This window comes from Micromys minutus (assembly GCF_963924665.1).
Source record: "Micromys minutus genome assembly, chromosome: 28".
Classification (NCBI taxonomy): domain Eukaryota; kingdom Metazoa; phylum Chordata; class Mammalia; order Rodentia; family Muridae; genus Micromys; species Micromys minutus.
Genome location: NC_137963.1, coordinates 9,954,885 through 9,976,277, shown reverse-complemented (window position 1 = coordinate 9,976,277; position 21,393 = coordinate 9,954,885). Strand labels below are relative to the sequence as shown.

Here is a 21,393-nt window from a genome sequence, read left to right as displayed (position 1 = left end):
TGTTAAAAGATGAAAGAAACAATTTATACTTGTTGAGTGACAATTGGTTAAATAAATCATATCAAACTTTTATTTCTTATATTATCTGCCATCAACCATGTATCTAAATTTATCGTCATAGGACATTCATTTTTCTGACTATGTGCATTTCACACTATGAGTGTACATTTGCACTTATGTGGTACAGATGAATATATGTATACATATGTGGAGGTGATAAGTCAACCTTAGACACCATTAAATTAAAGCCATTTGCACTATAATTATTTCCTTAGTAATCATTTTTGTTAGGTATATACTGAATGCACTCAGACATGCACTTGTGTGAAAGCACATGCACATGTACCATGCAGTTGGTTTTCTCCTTCCACCATGTGATTTCTGGGGATAAAACCCAGGTCATCAGGCATAGAATAAAGTGCTGAGCTATGTCACTGGCTCCATCCTACAGCTGAGACAGGGTCTTTCTCTCATTGGGAACTTGAACTTTCCAAGTAAGCTAGATAATACCTAGATAATAAAATAGCATCAAGTTATTAGAAAGGGTGTAATAGATCCAAAGATACAGACATGAGTCATTGACTTAGGTATAAGAAGAGAAAAGTAAAAGCATATTATAATACATTTTAAAGAAAATAGATCAGGGAAACATACCACTTGAACAGTAACTCAGAAGGGGAACAAAAGGTAGCAATGGTTATTTTTGAAGATTTTGCATACAAGGGACTGGCTAGAAACGTAAGAAATGTATTTTTTGTGATGGTTGGTATATGGTCTGCCCAGGAAATGACACTATTAGGAAATATAGCATTGTTGGAGTAGGTGTGTCACTGTGGGTGTGGGCTTTAAGCCCCTCATTCTAGCTATCTGGAAGCCAGTCTTCCATTAGCAGCTTTCAGATGAAGAAGTAAAACACCCAGCTCTGCCTAGATGCTGCCATGCTCCCATTTTGATGATCATGGACTTGACCTCTGAATCTATAAGCCAGCTCCAATTAAATGTTGTCCTTTATAAGAGGTAATTTGGTCATTGTGTCTACTCATGACAGTAAATCCCTAAGACATTCTTCGAAAGTAGCTTTAATTTTGTTTTATCGTTAAAAGTTACTTTTAAAAAAGGAATTTTGGGTGGTGTCTTTGTATGTGTTCTATGGCTGTGAAGAGCTACAACGACCATGGCAACTGCTATAAAAGAATGCATTTAATATAAAAGAAAGCATCTGCGTATAACCATCAGAGATTTAATCCATTGTCCTCATGGTGTAAAGCATGGAGTCTCACAGGCAGGGATTCTGCTGGAGAAATAGCTGTGCTCTGCATCTGAAACCACAGGCAGCAAGAAGAGAGGGGTACTGTTGGGTCTACCTTGGACCCTGAAAACCTCAAAGCTTACTCTCAATGACACACTTAAATCAACACAGCCACAACTACTCTAACAAGGCCACACCTTCAATTCTCTCCAAAATAGTGCCACTCCTTGATGACCAGGCATTCCCATGTATGAGTCTGTGGTGGACAGTCTCATTCTAACCACTACAGAGGGATAAGGAAATGACTCTGATGCTAAAGTGCTTTATATAAAAGCATGAAGACCTTAGTTCAATCATTAGCATACATTGAAAAAGCTAGAAGTGGTAACATAAGGCCAGAATTGAGAAATAGAGAAAAGCAGATACTCGGAGTTCACTGGCCAGGCAATTAGGCCTATTTAGTGAGTTCCGGGACCCAGTGATAGGCCATGCCTCAAAAATTAATGTGGAAGACTCCTAAAGGAGGATACCTCAAATTGATCCTGGTACATGTATATGTGTATACACCCACACCTATATCCCATCTACCACACAAATAATAAGTGGATGTTCTGTGAAGACAGATAATATATAGAGTATAGAAGACAGAAAGAAAAAAATGATAGAAAAATAGATAGGTGATAGATTGATTGATAGATACAAGATGATATAAATAGATAGATAGATGATAGATAGATAGATAGAAGATGATAGATAGATAGATAGATAGAAGATGATAGATAGATAGATGATAGATAGATGATAGATAGATAGATAGATGATAGATAGATAGATAGATAGATGATAGATAGATAGATAGATAGATGACATAGATAGATAGATAGATGATAGATAGATAGATAGATAGATAGATAGATGATAGATAGATGATAGATAGATAGATAGATAGATAGATAGATAGGTAGGTAGATAGATAGATGATAGATAGATAGATAGATAGATAGATAGATAGATGATAGATAGATAGGTGGATGGATGGATATGGGACCATTTGTATGTACCTATGCTTATCTATCTATATATGTGAATATGCACATATACGGTAGTATATGTATAGAAAGTAAATACTGTAGAAGTATATACAATGGAAGTAAATACACATATAGATAGACCTAACATGTTCCTGGTATCCCTTTTCCTTGCAGACCCCTTAGAAAGTTAACCTTTGTTCTGATCTTATACTTTGTGAAATCTAAAAACATACTTCCATTTGATCTTCTAGTAGTACTTTGAAGGGAACTGAAAACAATGACTTTGGATGAACCCACAGGACTATCAAGTTTAGGGTTTTCTTGTTTTATACTTGTCTTTTTCCACACCCCTATTGGCTACCTGTGGATGCATACCTGCACCATATTTGTCCCAGAAGACTCAGCCACTATGTCCTCCAAAAAAAAAAAAAAAAAAAAAGCATTCTCAGACTGGTCCCCTCTGCCCAGCACTACTGCCTCTATATACTAAGTTTCCTAACCTAGTACACAGACTAGAACAACTGCATCTGTGTCTACTGGCTTCTCATATTTGCCTCTCCACTTCAAATGCAAGCCTCAGAGTCAGTTACTTCATATTCCCCTCTCTACCCCATTCCCAGTGCCATGCCTGGCACATAGAAAACACTCAGTAAATGTTTGTCAAATAAATGATTCAGAGAATGATCATTCCAGAGGCTGGTGGCTTCATAAGATTTGAGTTATTGCATTTTTCCCCTATCTAGACAGAAAAGCTCCAGACGACCCCTGGGCTGTGTTCAGATATTGTAAATAATTGATCATAAAGATGAAACACACAGGCTGGACGGAGACCAGGGAACCTGTCAATATCATGGGAATAAATCTCTGTTCACAGCAGCCTTGTGTCTGGGCTGGCTTTCCAAGGCCATTAAACTATCACTGTGGTGCAGGCATTAGTTGGAATAAAGTGTTTGTGTTTGTTTGTTATCATTTCTTAGTAAAACTAATTAAGGAACTAATTGATTGTTTTGTTGTTCTACTAATTAACTCCATATGGTGCCCATTTCCATGGAGATAGACTATGAGTTATGGGAAGGACTCAGATTTAACATGTCTTTTCTGGGTTTAGGGACAATTCTTTAGAATTAAGTATCCTTTCCAATCGTATTGCCCTTCATTGCTACGGTTATATTCTTGGCTTCCTTATATCCTGAGGTTCATGAAGTCAGTGAAGGCCAGGAAGGAAAGTGTTAGAAGAAAGAGTAAAAACATCAAGCCTTTAAACAAAACAAACAACAACAACAAAAAAAAAAAACATTCATAGAGAGAGTAATCAGGGAAGTCCTGGCTAAAACAATAATAAAAATTCCAGATGCTAAAACGTTTAGCACCTACTATGTAGTTCACAGTACAAATAATACACTCATATCTTATACCTAATGTGTGAGAACAAATGCCCTTGTTAGTAATTCTCCTCTGTGAAAAAAGAAAGTGATAACTTAGGATCATTTGCATAAGGTTATCCATCTATGTTTTATTCATTCATGCATTGTTTTACCAATATTTACTAAACAGCCACAATGTGCCCAGCACTGTCTTAACTTCTAAAAATAGCTGAGCTGAAGTCAGTTTTTCTCTTCATGAGACCAATTTTCCAGAAGGAAAAGAGAAGTAATGAGCTAAAAAAATAAAAATAAAAAATAATAAAGGTTATTTTAGATAATGACAAGGACAAGAAAAACATATCAGGTTGTGGTGAGAGATAAAGAAGAATGTGATACATCTCTCCTACCAATTGAGTAGGAGAGTTCTCTGAAAGTAGATAATATCTGAGAAGGAGATTGTATAGAAAAGAACCAGCAATGGGAATGTGTCGAATGAGAACCTTCTAGACAACAAAAAAAGCAGACAAAAAGCTGAAGCAGGAAGAAGCTTTCTGTCCAAGTAGCCAGAGACAGATGACGAAGCAGATAAGACAGCTTAGATCAGATAGACCAGGTAAAAGAATAGTGCCCGGTTATGGGAACCATGTGTGAAGATTTCTGTCCAGCTGGCTTTAAAACTCAGGTTTGTCTCACCGTTCTTTGCTGTCCCCAGTTACTGAGCAACCTAGGATTTTCTCCAAGAATGTCCAGAGATGATACTTGAGAGTGACTTGTTGGGTAGCTCCTGATGTGTGCTTTATAGATTTCCAAGAGCCAAGGAAAGCAATCTTGTGATTGCCAATCTGCAGAATGGGGATACAATTTATTCAAGGTCAGAATGCTAAGCTCAGATCAAATTTTCTTAAATACCTAGAGCACGATATGAGTTAGTGCTCAATAAATGTTCATTCTGCTTCCATTCACATGATGCACAAGGTATTCTCGGTACAGCCAATATACACTGGAAGCCAACATATGTGATTCAAGTGGCCTAATATACCTTGTATAGAGTAAACTGGCCCTGTGTTCTCAGAACGTATCATAAGAGCATTCTAATATTCTATTGTCCTTCGGTCCTCTCAGTAAACACACAGTGCAGAATAATGTCCAACGCGCCACAACCTAGATCAGAGTTCTGCAGTGAAGCCCAACCTAGAGAAGGCCTCTAAGCCTAAGATAAAATGTTTCACTAATAAACTCCCCAAATTAGGGACATTTATTCCTATATGTTATTGCAGCAGTGGATAATCATCATTTCCATTACAGGTAAGCTCTTTAGATAGTTGGATGGTGAATTAAGTGTATTCAGATGTCATGTCTTCCACAACGCCTGAGAATCTAACATGCTTCCCTGTCCTAGATCCATAATAATATTTACTTAATTCAGAAACACTGGACTTCCACACTGCCTGGTCACTGTGATTGGCAGATACATAATTAAAATTTTTAAAGAGGCAAAGTGAATTAATCATAGCCTATGTGTACCTAGTCATCTGCAGGTGGGTGGACTATTAATGAGAGTTATGCCATGGGGGGAAGAATGTAGGCTCTGAATTCAAACACAAATACAATTTCTGCTATCCTGTTAGGAAAAAATATTCATCTTGAAGCATGAATGTTTCAATCCCTATGAAGAGGAAGATGATGCTGACTTCTTGGTAAAGTTGACAAGACTGCAGAGAAAAATGAATGTGTCACCATGATGTCCGTTCAGTGTTGCCGTTCAGATAAGCCTGTGTTTAGTTGTAGAGCCTTTTTCTACTTCAACGTTTGTTGGTAAGAACACTTAACATGAGATCAGTGCTCTTAAAGACTTCCAAGTATAAGATAGAAAACGGTTATTGACAGCCCCCTTTGTAGACTGTTGTTCCCAAGAATGAGTTCTCAAAACTTCTTCCTCTGACATACCAAACTTGTGTACCTGTTAAAATATAGCTTCAACGGATGATCTCTAAAGTTTCGTATATTAAAGGCTTGATCCTCAGCACGCAGCACTACCAGAGGTAGAAGAAACTCAGAACTAGGACCTGGTAGGAAAGTCTCTCATATCTAGGGTTGTTTACCTAAAGGGGTTATTGGAGTCTCATTTCTCAAAATTTAGTCTCAGTCTAAAATGAAAAAGTAACCTAACCTTGATCCATTGCCTCATCATAGGACCAAAAGCAATTGAGTTAACCATAGTTGAAAATGTCCAAAACCATAAGCTAAAATAAATGTCATCTCTGTCTAAGCTGACTATCTCAAGTATTTGTTACAGTAGCAGGAAGCTATTAACAACTTTATTAACAACTTATTTCCCTTGGAAAGCACCAACTTTTGGTTGTTTCCGTCTACTGTATGACTGAATCATTTTAGATACCTCATGTAAGTGACATAAAGCACATTTGTTCTTTCATGACTAGATCACTTCATTTAAAACCATATCCACTAGGTTCACCTGTACTATCACATATGGATGAGTTTTTTCTTTGTTTGGGTTAGTAATATTCTATTCTGATCCGGTGCCTAGTAATGAATCTGGGATACATGTAAATTTATTGTTCTACAGTACTACAGTGAAAATAAAAATATTTTATCATCTAGTGGTGTCATAGCCAACATAATGTCATTCATTCATCCTGGGGGTGGGCCATGTAATGAAAACATTGCACTTTTACCCATATAAAAGTATACCGTGCATAACTATGTATACAATGTTTCAAAAAATAACAAATGATTTTGTTACTGATTTATGTACTTATAATTCTATGCTTTTGTTATTTTTAGAGTGCATGTCTACTGTCTTAGTTCGTGATCTACTGCTGTGAAGAGACATCATGACCACAGCAACCACAATAAAAGAAACATTTCACTGTGACTGACTTATAGTTTCAGAGATTTAGTTCATTATCATCATGGAAGGAAGCATGATGGTATGCAGGCAGAAGTGGTGCTGGAGAAAGATCCAAGAGTTTTAGATCTGGATCACCAGTCAGCAGGAGGAGAGTATGACACTGGGCCTGGCTTGAGCTTTTGCATACTCAAAGCCAGAAACCATTACCACCACCACCAAACAACCCCGCCCACTGTGATGCACTCACACCAAGGCTATGCCTACTTTACCTAGGTTATACTTCCCAAAATGCTACTCTTTATGGTCTACAGGAGCATGTTCATTCAACTCACCCTACCTACTTTTTTGTAAGGTCAATGGAAAGCCAACAGTAGAGTAGCTAATTAATGTTCATGAGATACTGAGTTAGATTTTAAGAAATAATTTTAAAAAGGTTTATTATAACACATGTTAATCCTGTGGCAACCTTGTTGTGACTCATATTCATTATTCATTACAGCTCTTCTTCTTGCTTGTTTTTTTTTTCTTTCTTTCTTTCTTTCTTTCTTTCTTTTTTTTTTTTTTTTTTTTTTTTTTTTTTTTTTTTTTTTTTTTTTTTTGTTTTGTTTTGTTTTTCAACTCTAAACAAGGGCAAACTAGGGCTTCATACAAGCTAGGTAGTTGATCTACCACTGAATCACACCCCCAACCTTGCTGAGTCTTTTTAATATATTTCTTCTTCTTCTTCTTCTTCTTCTTCTTCTTCTTCTTCTTCTTCTTCTTCTTCTTCTTCTTCTTCTTCTTCTTCTTCTTCTTCTTCTCCTTCTCTTTCTCCTCCTCCTCCTTCTCCTCCTCCTCCTCCTCCTCCTCCTCCTCCTCCTCCTCCTCCTCCTCCTCCTCCTTCTCCTTCTCTTTCTCCTCCTCCTCCTTCTCCTTCTCCTTCTCTTTCTCCTCCTCCTTCTTTGTTTTTTTATGTTTTAAGGTCAGGTTTCCTGTCATAAAGGCTGAGCTGAAACTCATTATGAAACCAAGAATGATTCTGGCATTCTGATCTTCCTTTCCTTACCTCACAAGCCATGGCCTTATAATGCATTTACCATCATGTCAAGTTGGCTCTCTTGAACTTGATTTATTCTCATGTTGTTTTGTTTATTGCATCTTTCAAACAAGTCAGATATAAAACTCACACACTCACCACAACCCTGGTATCTTGATATATAATTGCCTACCCTTTACATCAATGATGTTCTTAGAGTGACAGAAATTCCTAATACTACATCTGTTAAAAAGTATCCTTGGGGCCAGGGAGGTAGCTCAGTGGACCTAAAAGAGCACTGGATTCTCTTCAAGAGGACTATATTTCAATTCACAGCACCCAACTCATCTAACTTCCACAGGCTCAGCACCTATGAAAAACACCTAGATAAAATAATCATTAAACATCAATAAAATTTTAAATGAAAAAAATATAATTTAAAAAATAAAAATAAAATTTTAAAGTATTCCTGAAACCAAGTTTGTATATAATACATGCTCTGTATTCTTCCATCAATAGACATTTAGTTTGTTTCCAAACCTTGGCTACCGTGATAAGTACAGCAGCCAAGAAAAGGTACACTGGGGAGAAGATAGTCTTTTCCACAAAGTGATAGAAAGATTGGATATCTGCGTGTAAAACAGTGGAAATTGACACTTATACCATACACATACTTACACATCAAAAAAAAAAAAAAAAAAAAAAAACAAAAGCAAAAAAAAGGACAAGATTGAAAATGGATTAAAGATTTAGTTCTAAAACCTGATAACCAAAATCCCTAGATTAAAATTTAGGAGATAAACTTTATGATTATGGGCATTGGCAATAATTTCTTAGACAGAACACTAAAAGCACAAGCAACAAAATATTGTTATATCAAGACAAAAAGAATCTTCACTCCAAAAGGAGTGATTAAGAGAGTAAAAGAAAAAAAATCCTCTTAGGAGATAGGGAGTAATGAGAATAAACCATAAATCTGATCGAGCTTAATGTCCAAACTTTATGAAACATTCCAACAACTCAATAGCAAAAGAAAAATAAATGCCAACAGCTACATTTTAAAACGGACCAACTATGGTTAACCACTATCGTGCTTTCTAGACAAGCACGAGCATCTTAGTTCTATCTCTAGAACAAATTGAAAACAGTCAGGCATGGTAGTTTGCCCCTGTAATTCCCACACTTGAGAGTAGATACGGGGTCATCCTTCAGGGCTCAAAGGGCTCACTAACCAGCCATATTAGTCTATTTGACATGCTTTGGGACAACGAAAAACACTATCTCAAAAAACACGAGGTAGATAACTCCTGAGGAAGTGTGCCTGTGACTTCCACATTCATTTCCACAAACATGCATACACAACCCCAGAGACATATATGCCCACACTCACTGACAAAGGACAAAATATGGTAAAGTCATTTCTTCAAAGGAAATAGATAAAGTTGTCAAAATTGTCCATATTTAGAGAATTTCAAACCAAAACCATAATGATAAATCACTTCCTGTCTGTTTAGGTGCTAATTATTGAAATAAACAAGAAATAATACACATTGATAAGGACATGGAAAAGGGGAATTATATATTGCTGGTGCTTTCAGATATCAAAAACAGCATTGATATACCTAGTAACAATTAAATACAGAATGCCCATACAATCCAGCAATTCCATTTCTGCATCTACAGTGACAGGAACTGAAAGGAAGAATGCAAAATGGTAATGTACCTATTCTTACTCCTATGATGGCCTTCAGTTCATCTTTTAGATCCAGAAGTCTGAATTTAATCCTGGCTCTGCCTCTCACATTACAAAGCCAGGTCACCTCCACCCAATCCCTGCCTCCAGTAAGCCTTTATTTTGTTCTCTATAAAGTGAGAAATTGATGGGATCAGAAAATCTCAGAAGATGCCAACAAAAGTTGATGAGGGGCAAACGTGATAGCTCTTGTGCCATTTTGGATTCCAGCAATTGAGGCAACTCAGAATTGTGAGTTGTCCCCTGCCCATTGCTTCAAGTGTCCAGGCTAGCCTCTTACTCATCTCAAGTGTGGCTTCTTAATAAGAAGTTTTCCAAACCTCTTCTCTGTTTTTCCTCTCCTGTCTAGTCACTAACCTTTCCAATTGTTTATTTCCTTTGATGTTGTGTGAAGCTCCAGAATAATTGTTGCAGGAGGAGCAATCAGCTCATCCTTCAGCAAGCCATTGAGACAGACAGGCAAGCAGAGTATTAGGCTGTCAGTTTCCAGGCCTTTCCAAATGTTAGAACAATTTCGGTGAATTACAAGCAATAGAAAATCACTTTGGGTGCTCATTAGGCAGGAGGTAGGAACGATGATGAATGCTTGGAAGCAGAGACAGTAGCAGGCTTTCTGGAAGCCGAAAGCCATACCTTCGTCTATGTTCCAGAGGTGACTCACTTAACCCTCACTCTTCAAGAGAAAACCCAAGGAGTTCTCATTTTGGTGAATGGAACAAGTAACTGTGCATTTATGTAGCATCTACTGTCTATCATGGGTCCTAGAGATGAGCAATTACTACATGCAGCACAAGAAAGGGATGTAGACATGCTATAGAAGAAGAACAGATAGGAGATGATGTGGATAGTTCAGTGGTCAAGATTGAATGCTTCTCATGCAGAGGATGTGTGTTGTGTTAAATACTTTAAAAAAGAGACACAGCATGATACACTATTTCTGCAACAGATGTGAACTACTTTCTCATAACTATGACAGAGAGGAGGAAGGAGGGCAGAGGGGATAGCTTGGAAGGTAGTGTGCCTGTAGCCCAATGTTGAAGACCTGAGCTTGGACTCCCAGCACCCACTAGAATGGTCATTCTCATCTAGCATTGGGGGCTAGTTGGTGATCTCTAGGTTTAGTGAAAAACCTAGTCTCAAATGTGAGGTGGCGAGTAAGAGTGAAGACACATATCATCTCTTATCTTCCATAAGCATGTTACATGCATATACAGCATGCATGCGGGTGAGCACACACAGCACAAGAAGAAATGTTTTCTTTTTCTTAATGGTATTCAAGGTTACAGTCAATGGTCAGTTTATTCTTTCTGAGCCTGTGGTGAGGCAGAGTATCATGAAGAGCATGGTGAAGCCCATCTCATAGCATCTAGGAAGCAGAGAGCCAGGATGGGTCAGAACAGACAACATATTCTCTTTTACAAGCATACCTCCAGTAGCCCACTTCCTCCAAACAACTGCCTCTTCCCCCTTCTTACGACATCACAATAATGCTTTCATGTTGCAAATTCATCAGTGGGTCACTGGAGATGTTATAGGCCTTGTGATCCTATCATTTACATTGGAAAGCCAACCCTTTATTATGAAAGCTTTTTCATATCTAAACCACTGCACAGTGCTATTGTGTTCAAATTGTGGAAATAAGGGCTTTGCATACATAATAAGTTATATGGAAATTCACAATTAACTTTAGGTCAATATTATCTGTATTTTATAGATGAGGAAACTGCCGTATGAAGAATCCAACACATTAACTCAAGAATTAGAGCCAACAAGTGTCTGAGGATGAATACTTAAATGTATAAGTGAGTCATCTGAAACAGACCTAGATGGTTCTCATAGTTTTTTGAGAAATGGGGTTGACTGATAAATGTAATCATCGTGAAGACAGTAAAGACCCTCTAAAGAGACTCCTGCCCTTCTATGTTGCTGAGTATTGAAACCATGACACCTGTGAAATGAGATTTCTCTAGGAATCTCATGCTGGGAAAAGAAAATATTAGAAAACAGCAGTTATTTCTGGTACCATAAAAGGTATATGTCTTCCAAAGAGAGCTTTCACACAGTTCTGAGTTACCAGACCTCCTCAAAGACAACTATTGCTCTAACATATGGAGAAACACAGTTTGGCCAGTTCTGCTGTTAAAATAGACAAAGTTAAATATCTTTACTTTAAGATACTTCTTACTTTCTGTTTAATCTTAAATCTCGTGTCAGAACCCAAAAGATAGACCTAGGTTTGGGAGGGCTCTCTGAGTCTTTTTTGATACTTTTCTCTGTGTAGTCACGTCAAATACATATTTTCTGCTTTTCCCTATTACTTGTCAGTTTAATTGGTGAACTGAGGATGGATGCTGAGCCTAAATTGTCAGGATCCAACCTCTGACCCTAAAAACTCTAGTAATGTAAATAGAAGATCCATCAAGAAGATTAGAATTCAATTCCACTTTCTATCATCTACTATCCTTGGGACCTAAAGGATTCACTTGGGCTTTCTGAGCCTTGTAATTCTCAGAGAAAATACTGTGGTACCAGATTTCTGGGTGTGAATGGGATACTGGGAAATGATGGAAGATAGAAGCCAATATCAGAAAATCAGATCAGTTTTCAATCTATCATTCACAGAATTTGCCAGGTGCCTGATGTGGGCCTCTGTGCTAGGTAAAGGATTATGGAGGAAAAGAAAAATGAAACCAAATCTTCACTATTACAAGAAATGCAGCACAGTAAGGAAGGCATATGAGTATCAATCTCTGCCCTGGCTGTTAGGTTCTGAGATTAGCGAATTCTTTCTGTGGTTGCTCTCTCCTGGTCCCCAGGGTGAATACAAAGTCATCTACTGTGTAGAATAGCCCAATGCTTGCTGGATACTGATAAATAAAAGAAGAGCCAGAAGCTCTCAGAAGAGCTGCAAACACTAAGTGGAAGACAGAAGAATAGAGAAAGAAAGACAAAGCTGTGCAGAGATGTTCAGGGACCAAAGAGGGCGAAGTGGTGTTAAGCTTAGACTGAGGGGCCAAATAGCTCTGTAGTGTCTTAAATGTCCAAGTTTAAATAATACTAAAGAACTCAGAAGTATCTGAGGAGCCTTGTTGGCCAAAGGTCAGATTGTCACCCATGAGTTGTATAGATCATTGAGGTATTTATCTGTGCTTTGAGACTGCTTCTGATTGGTACATTTCATCAAAACCATCTATAACCTCAGAGTCTTAATATATACGTAAACTCAGAGAGAGATTCAGAGAAGAAGAGGTAGAGAGGTATAGAATACCTTTAGATAATAACTATGACCTGAACCTCAATCACTGACCAAGGGAGTTCTAAGAGCCATCAGAGAATTGTCTTATTTTACTGTCTGTGGAGGAAGTTAAAGATAAAGTTTTAGAGATGTTAGTGAACAGATAGAGCTCATGCATGTTTTGGGGTGGCAGAGAGTAGGTCCGGTCATTTCTACCAATGTAAAAAGGAGGTGGTCGAGAACTCTTCTACAGATAAGGTGACCTTCGAGTGAAGTCCTGACCTTAATGTGTTGTCTGTGAAGGTCAGGACGTCTGCCAGCACCACCCTATAATCTCAGACCATGACACTAGGGTCTCTCTTCTGCAACTTCAACCTTTTCAAAGCCTACTTTTAATGATGGTCCTCAAACACTTTAATTTTCCTCTAACCCACCATCCACCACAGATAGTGGGGAAAAAGTATATGGCAGTAGTGGACCTGTTTAGAAATGGTTCTTTGCATCAACTCCCATCTGCATGGTCTAAAAATCAGCAGTTCAGTTCACAGGTTAGCAGCTGCAGCAGGATCTCCTCAGTCCAGTCCTGGAAAGTCAGGATAGCAAACAGGAATCATCAGTGGTAGCATTATCTAGCAGAGACAGCAAGGCTTCAGACTGGGATCATTTCAGCAACAGGGACCAGCGGGATGCCAGAAGTTCTGAGCCGGGCATCTCTCAGGGAAGCAAAGATCACTGAAGATGAGACACCCACAATTTTTGCATGGCTAACTCTGTAAGCAAGCCAAGTTCAGCCTGCGCTGTCTGTTGAGTCCTATTTATACCCTCCAAACATCATGCATTCTACAATGGTCTTTCCTTAGCATGTGTCTTGCCTCAGCACGTGCAGCCAATCAGCCAGAGTCCTTGGAAGCAGCAAAAAGCTGCAGCATACTACCAGAAGTTTTTCTGATGTATTTCTCTCTATGGAATCCTGAAAAGTGCAGCTCAACTTTGCAATAAAAGGTGGATCAATACATGTCTGACGCTAACAAAGAATTCTTTATCATGTGTTCTTTCATGTGTTCGCTGTATGAGAACATCCTTTCTCCTGTGTCTACTTCATCCAAATGTTTGTTCACAAGTCTGCTCTAGTCTTTTACCAGTGTCCACTTCAGCATAACACTCCTTCTCATGTTTGACCCAGTAGAACACCATCCAACACAACTAACTTTCCAGAGAGCCCTTAGGTTTTCACTTCAGATGATGAAGATCAACAATAATGGTAATGGGATGGGTTGGTGATGATAAATGGAAGTAATAGTGATAGTTTTGTAAAGTCTTGGTGATGGTGATGGTGTAGTGATAGTGCTGATGATGATGAAGGTGGTAGAGCAACTTCGTGGTCATGGGTGTATGATGGTTATTATGATGATTATGGTGGTGGTGATGATGATGATAGTAAAAATATTAGTAGGGGTTGTGCTGACAAGGAAACAAGGTAATAAGAACATTTTTCTTTTATGAAGTTAAATTGTGATAACACCTTCTCACCAGCAATCAGTAGATCCTAGTGACTTTTACACACTTGAGATTGGAGCTAAGTGTTCAGGTAGATGATAAAAGAAATTTTCCTATATCTGGCTTCAGAGAAAAGAGTTAGTTTGACAGTCAGTCAAGGTAGGCAAGAAAAATAGTTGTCATTTGTAGGGCTTTCATCAGGCACAGCAAGATGCTTTCATGTTCATCATCTATGACATTTTGTGATAGACATTGCTTCCACCAGACAGAGAAAGCCATTGAGCAAAGAGCCCACTGGAACAACAATAAGGAATCCATACAGTGGCGAGCAGAAAGGAAGGGGAAGTGCTGAGCAAATAGGAATTTCTATGTAAACTATCTTTTACCATTGTCCTGAGAAAGGACACTCTAAGAACCAGTTACTGCCTCAGAGAGAAAGTGCCACCTTCACATGGGTACCGTTCAAGCAGAAGTCAGAACCTTCACGGAAGCTGGATGAGATTGTGGCACTGGATTGAAGCATTGTGTTGGAAGATCTGATGATTAGTTTCCACTGTCAATTGGACATGACATAGGATCACGAGGGAAGGAAGTCTTAATGAGGAATTTTCCTGTGGCCTGCTTGTAAGATAATTTCTTAATAGGCTTAACTGATATGGAGAGACTCGCCCTGAACATGGGCAGCACCATTTATTCTGGGCTGGACCCTGAAACCAATAAAAAGGGAGAACAATCTGAGCTCTAGTAGGTTTCTCATGTTAGTTCCTTGCTCTCTGATCTGGAATGTAGATGTAGTGCTAATAGCTGCTTTAGTTTCCTGCTGCCTAGACTTTACAGCAATGAAGGATTATAATCCAGACCTGTAAACCTAACAAACCCTTCAGTTATTTCAGCAAATAATACCACTACCATAGGAAACAAAAGTAAACAGATGCATTAGGTTTGGGAAGCATTTTGTCCAGGAATCCCTGACACAGGAGGTATGAATGCACATGGTTTCCTCTCAAAGCACACTGAGTAGATGAAAGAGCAACACACACACACACACACACACACACACACACACACACACAACAACAACAACAACAACAACAACAACAACAACAACAACAACCCCTTCTCCATATCTGGTCCAGAGAAGCATTTGACACAAGGCTCCAGTCCAACTCTGTAAATGAATGTCCCAAGGCAGATTTCTTTTCTTTCTTTTTTTTTTTTTTTTGCCCCTAATCCCTTTTAAACATATCTAGTTTCCTTAAATGACTTAATTCTCTCCTCTGCTCCTCTCTGGACCACCTTGGAACAGCCCCCACCACAGGGAGCTCTTTAATTGGCAGTAGCTTTGCCATCACCTAGCTGTAGAGGTGGAGAGGTATTTAGTGCTGTTTGTTTTGTGTGATGGGGGGGTGGTGAAGGGAGATAAGGGAGAGTTCTTCAAAACCAAGTAGCTACAGTAGCCTGTTCAACATCATTTGAAGGTGATAAATTGGGCCTGTATTTTTTTGTCATTTTTTTTTCTCCTGCTGCTTCTTCTGACAAGTGGCCACTGCTGAGATTTCTGAAGGAGACAGAATAGCTTTCTCAAGCAGACATTGCTTTCTGTCACCTCACCTCCCTCCCTTCCTTTTCTTCCTTACTTCCCAGGCTACCACCACCAACTGTAAATCCAGCCCCAGGGCAGTACCTAGAGAACACACGGCAGCTTCTCTGATGATCCATGTGCCCAGGCAACTGAGATCTGAAATAAATGTCTGTAACAAAGAAAGGGTTCCACAGGAATATGACCAAGGAGGCTGGGAATCCAGCCCACACACTCAGGCTATGGAAATATCCCTAACATCTTGACTTACTGATTGTGCTGTGCGTTCATTTTTTCCAAGTACTTTTTTTGAGTGTCCACTGTGTGCCATACACTGCCCTAGAAGAAACATCACTGAACAGAATTGACAATGGTCCTTAACTTGGCGAGAAAGAGGAAATCTGAGACAAAATGTTGTTTATAGAATAAGTCGGCAGAGTAAATATCTCTAGAGGGTGCTGATGACGATGGGAAGTGAAGCCAACTGAGGAGGAAAAGGGTGACTGACAGAATGGGGTGGGAGTGGGGAGGTGACATTTTTAGTAAGATGAAAAGGCAGCCCTTGCTTGAAGCTATAATGCAGGATCAGAGCCCTAAACACATGCCCTCTCTCCATCATTTCTCCATTGAGCCATTGGCTCAATATCCATGACTTCGTCCATCCATAATTCTGTCCTTCATTCATACAGCCATTCCCCGATCATTCTTCCAATTGTTCCAGCCTTGTTTACTGAATCCCTATGTGTTCACTCATTCCCATTTGCTTGCTATGTCATTCTTTCAATCATGGGCTCAGATGCTCATCAGCATCTTCCGTTTGTGTCTCTAGTATGTCACATCTCCTTCCACAAACATGCCGCCAGCCCTCCATACCTTTACATCAGTGATTGTTCTCAAGCTTGATAAACTTACTTCAGGGCTGACGTGAGGTCTGACTGACGGCTCCAACTCATGGTTCCAAAGATCCATTTCTCTACCATGACATTTACACTGGTTCATTTTGACTGCCAACTAGACACATTTAGAACTCCTGGAAGGAGAGCTGTAAGGTGGGATTACCTAGCTCAGGTTGTCCTGTAAGCTTGTTGGTGGGGAATTATGGTGATTTAAGAGGAGCCAGCCCACTAGTGGTGGCACCATTCCTCACACAATGGTCACTCAACAGCTTAAGAAAGGAGAAAGAAAAAGCAAAGATTCATTCATATTCATCTCTCCTTTTATTTCTCTCCTTTTTCTTGCTCTGATGTTTTAAGTCCCTGCCTTAATTTCTTTACAATAATACAATATTGGACTGTAGCATTGATTTGTATGCAAAACAAACCTTTTTTCACATCCAAAGAAATTATACTACAATGTTGTTCAGGAGTCAAATTCTTAGCCTGGCACCCACTCAAGACCTTAAGCTCCTTAAATTTGGAGACAGTATCTTGTCCTTGTGATCTCATCCTTGCCACAGGATAACTACTCAGTAATGATTCATAAAGTCAGTCTTCAGAAACAGTCCGGACAAAGAATGAGGAAGAGAATCACTAGCTATCCAGCCACAGATGCGAGGCAAAGAAAGGGAAAGGCCAGAGGCAGTTCATGGTCACCAGAGACTATACACACCTGATTAAGCTTCACATTGACCCCTGGGGCAGCCCCTTTTAAACCTGAGGAAAATGAGTGATAGAAAGGTTAAGCGCCTTGCCAAAGATCGTATGGACAAGTGATAACCCAGCTGGCATTCTTCCAAGCCTGCAAAACCCCTAGACAGTACTTGCTGTAGTCCCACATTGCCTCCTTCTGTGCATGTGCTCAATCTCTCTCTCTCTCTCTCTCTCTCTCTCTCTCTCTCTCTCTCTCTCTCTCTCTCTCTCTCAAACACACACACACACACACACACACACACACACAGAGAGAGAGAGAGAGAGAGAGAGAGAGAGAGAGAGAGAGAGAGAGAGAGCACCTATTCCTGGAGTTTGGATTTCATTCAAGGCCCCAAGTCCACATACTAGCTACCTGATGATGCCCTGGATAATAATATTATTTTCTGGGTTTTCATTTAAATGGGGCCAGACCTCCCCAAGACCAGGAAGCCCTGGCCTCCAACCTTTTAACTGGTAATTACTCTACAGTCACAGTGTGAGATCATCCATTAACCTGAAGGCAAAGGGCACCCTGCTAATCAGCCAGCTCTATTCTATCAAGCAGCTGGGTTGATTGTGGACCTTAATCACAGAGGGATGGCCAGAATCAAAGTGTCTAACCCCAATGGGGGAAAAAGTTTTATTATAGAGGGCCTGACATCTGGCAGCCTCTACAAAAAGATCTTGTCACAGGCAATGTCTCAGCCAAGATCCACTTAATAGCCATGCAAAACTAAGAGGGAGCCTGAACCACGGGATGGAGCCTGAGACTCTGATTATGGTTAAAATAAGATTGGACTCTCTGAGCACTTTACATCGGCCAAGCACTACACTGGGTGCTTTATTCTTATCAAGTTTAATCTTAAAATAATGCTGCCATCCAGTAGCCCGGCACCCTTGCTTTTCAGAGGAAGGCTGAAGTCAAGGGAGACAAGAAACTTTCCAAGGTCAGACTTCGTGAATCTTTCCAGCACTGTCTTCTGAAAGCCAGGTATCTAACTTTCTGCGCATCTGATTTTTCTGCATTAGGAATAACAAAAACAGTTGATGGGTAGGTGGAGATGAAAGTGCAGTGCCCACCTTAGACACATTTGCATTTGAAGAGAACTGTGATTAACCTGAAGAAGAGGCAGGATAATCCTAGAATTGCAAAGGCTCTGCTGGATGGCCTGAACCTCTCTCTGTCCCATGCGTCTTTCTCCACCTAGGGGACATTGTGGGTCTCATTGGATCACTACTCTCATTGATCCACACTCCTTAATCACCCAGGCTCTGAATGCACAGCCCAGATAGATAGCTTAAGACACTGTACATATTTTTGGCAGACTGCTTGAAGAGAGAAAATAAACACGAAGCACAGTTACAGGTGGAATCGGTTCCCCTCCCTCCTCGGGTTCTTATTCTAATTAGTAAAATATTTTAAGTCTAGACTCAAATAGAAACTCAAGGACAATTTTATTCAAGTTTGAAAGCAAAGCATCCAAGAAAGACTAGCTGCTAGGAAAGGGGGAGAGAAGGGGCGAAGGAAAGAAAGCCATGCTATTTAAGTGGGCATGGAGGATACATACATGGTAAACAATCAGATACATAGCAGGGCACAGAGATTCACAGAAACACTGATGGAGCCTAACATGTTAGAGGACTACGGTTACAGCACAGATGTAAAGGAAGTAAAGATAAGTCAGCTTCTGTGACTAATTCAGGAAAGTGGGCAGATTGGTGAACCAGCACTGTTGTGATCTATAAGAGATAACAAGGTGATCCAGACGTAGGGTACAGCAGTGGTGGGGGAGAAGACTATTTCAGTCATGAATGGAAGCAGAAAATCCAAACACGCAACATCCCGCATCCAATATGAATGGGAACTCCAAGAAAGAAGTTGTGAATGCAAAGGCCCATTTATTGGTTAGACGTTAGTGGTGTGAATAGTTAGGACTGTTGCCAAGTTTAGAGTCAAATTATCTTGGACATGCTTAATGCCCTTAATAGTCATTTATTGTCCTATTCCATATGTAACATAACATCTTTGTGGCCATTAGATAAATCTTTAAAAATATACAAACGGGCCCTTCTTTTTCACCATACAGAAAGCTAAGAATCCCATCTGAGCCCATTTGAAGACTTGTTCATTCATTTTTCCAGAAAAAAAATCACTCTTTTGATCCATTGAGGTTTGGGGGTAAATTAGGGTACAGCAAACTTTATTGATGATATTTAAGAGAATAGGAAGGACTTTTTAAGCCCCTCCTGTTATTATGGGGTTCTGGGATGGAAATTCTGAGGGAGATGCTCAGCATTGGGGACTGAGTTGAGACAGGGACTCCTCAGCAACTGAGGACCTCACTCTTTCTCTCAGTGTCTTTATTGAGGTGAGTGGTCCAGGGTTTCTTACTCCTAGGAGGACATGTAGGCCATGAGGTCTACCACCCTGTGCTGTTTGTGCTGTAGCTGTATTCACTGTTATCACAGGAAATAAGCTTTACAAAGTTGTCATTGGGAGCAATGCCAGCTGCAGCATCAGAGGTAGAAGAGTGGGAGTTACTATTGAAGTCACAGGAGATAATCTGGTCCTCAGTGTAGTACAAGAGGCCCTTTAGTGGACCCTCAGATGTCTGCTTCACCACCTCCTTGATGTCATCATACTTGACAAGTTTCTCCAGGCAGCATTTAGATCCACAGTGGATACAATGGGGGTAGGAACATGGAAGGCCATGCGAGTGAGCTTCCTGTTCAACTTTGGGATGACCTTGCCCATAGCCTTTGGCAGCACCAGTGGATGCAGGGATGATGTTCTGCACTTCCCCACAACCGCCACACCACAGCTTTACAGAGCAGTCATCCATAGTCTTCTGAGTGGCAGTTGTGGCATGGACTGTGGTCATGAGCTCTTCCACAATGCCAAAGTTGTCAGGGATGACCTTGGCCAGGGAGGGATAAGCAATTGGCTATACAATATGCATTGCTGACAATCTTGAGTAAGTAGTCATATTTCTTGTGGTTCACACCCATCACAAACATGAGAGCATTGGCAAAAGGGGTGGAGATGATAACTCTTTGGGCCACACCCTTCAACTGGACCCAAGCCTTCTTCATGGTGATAGAGACACCAGTAGCTCCACAACATACTCAGTACCAGCATCACCCTATTTGATATTAGAGGGACCTCACTCCTGGAAGATGATGATTGGCTTCCTGTTGATGACAAGCTTCCCATTTTCAGCCTTGACTGTGCCACTGAATTTGCCATGGGTAGAGTCATACTGGAACATGTAGTTGAGATCAATGAAGGAGTCATTGATGGCAACAATCTCCACTTTCCAGATGCAGAAGAGAAGGCAGCCCTGGTAACCAGGCACCTAATACAGCCAAATCTGTTCACACTAACCTTTACTATCTTATCTACTGAATGAGGCTGACATAAGAGGAAGTGACTGTTTCTGGAGCACAGAGGAGCAGAGTCTTTTGATTCTCTGAAATGAGAACTACTTCTTCCATGGACATGAACTTCAGATAAACAGGGAATGCTGCTCTAACATCCACTGAGGCAGTGTTCCAGGTTTCAAAAAGTGGGTGAAAATACAGTGGTTGTATTATAGACTGACCTTCTTGAGGGTTGGGTGGTCATACCTTCATAAAATATTTAAGAAGGCTGGCTAGATAGAACTATGTTGATTATAGAGAGTTGGAGTGTTGAAAGTCTAGAGCCAAATTATCTTGGGTTATTTCAGATTTTCTAAATCATCATATGTTATTCATTCCTACATTTGACTTAACAGACCTTGTGACTGCTACTTTTGGAATGTACAAGCTGACTCCTAGCTTTACCAACCAGAAGGCTAAGAATGACGTGAGATAATATCTGGGACTCAGAGTAGACATTTCCCTATGTAGCTATAACCTGTTTACCAGATGTCTCTACAATGCATTTTTAAGGTGCCTTAATTTATGACTTTGTGTTATGAACACTCCACAAAATTCTTTATCACGTTGGACCACAGTTTTGCAGATATCCTGTTTATGTACCCCCAATTCTATACTCACTCATATTTGGATCAAGAACAATCTATTGCATATTCTATTTGAGGAGAAAACATTGTGGTTTACATCAATGGTGTCTTGAATCAGATACTTCACTCCCAACACATTCACAAGACTGTGGAGGGGACTCCT

The 21,393-nt window shown here is 39.9% G+C and overlaps 1 protein-coding gene across 1 annotated transcript; it reads right to left on the bottom strand.

Moving 5' to 3' along the window:
• Nucleotides 1-19,643: 19,643 nt before the first annotated feature.
• Nucleotides 19,644-20,316, bottom strand: LOC308438685 (glyceraldehyde-3-phosphate dehydrogenase-like; the record flags this gene model as incomplete). Its single annotated transcript, XM_080940164.1, has 2 exons — nucleotides 19,644-19,981; nucleotides 20,175-20,316. The coding sequence occupies 2 exons, from the start codon at nucleotides 20,314-20,316 to the stop codon at nucleotides 19,644-19,646; spliced, it is 480 nt and encodes a 159-aa protein (XP_080796290.1).
• Nucleotides 20,317-21,393: the final 1,077 nt, after the last annotated feature.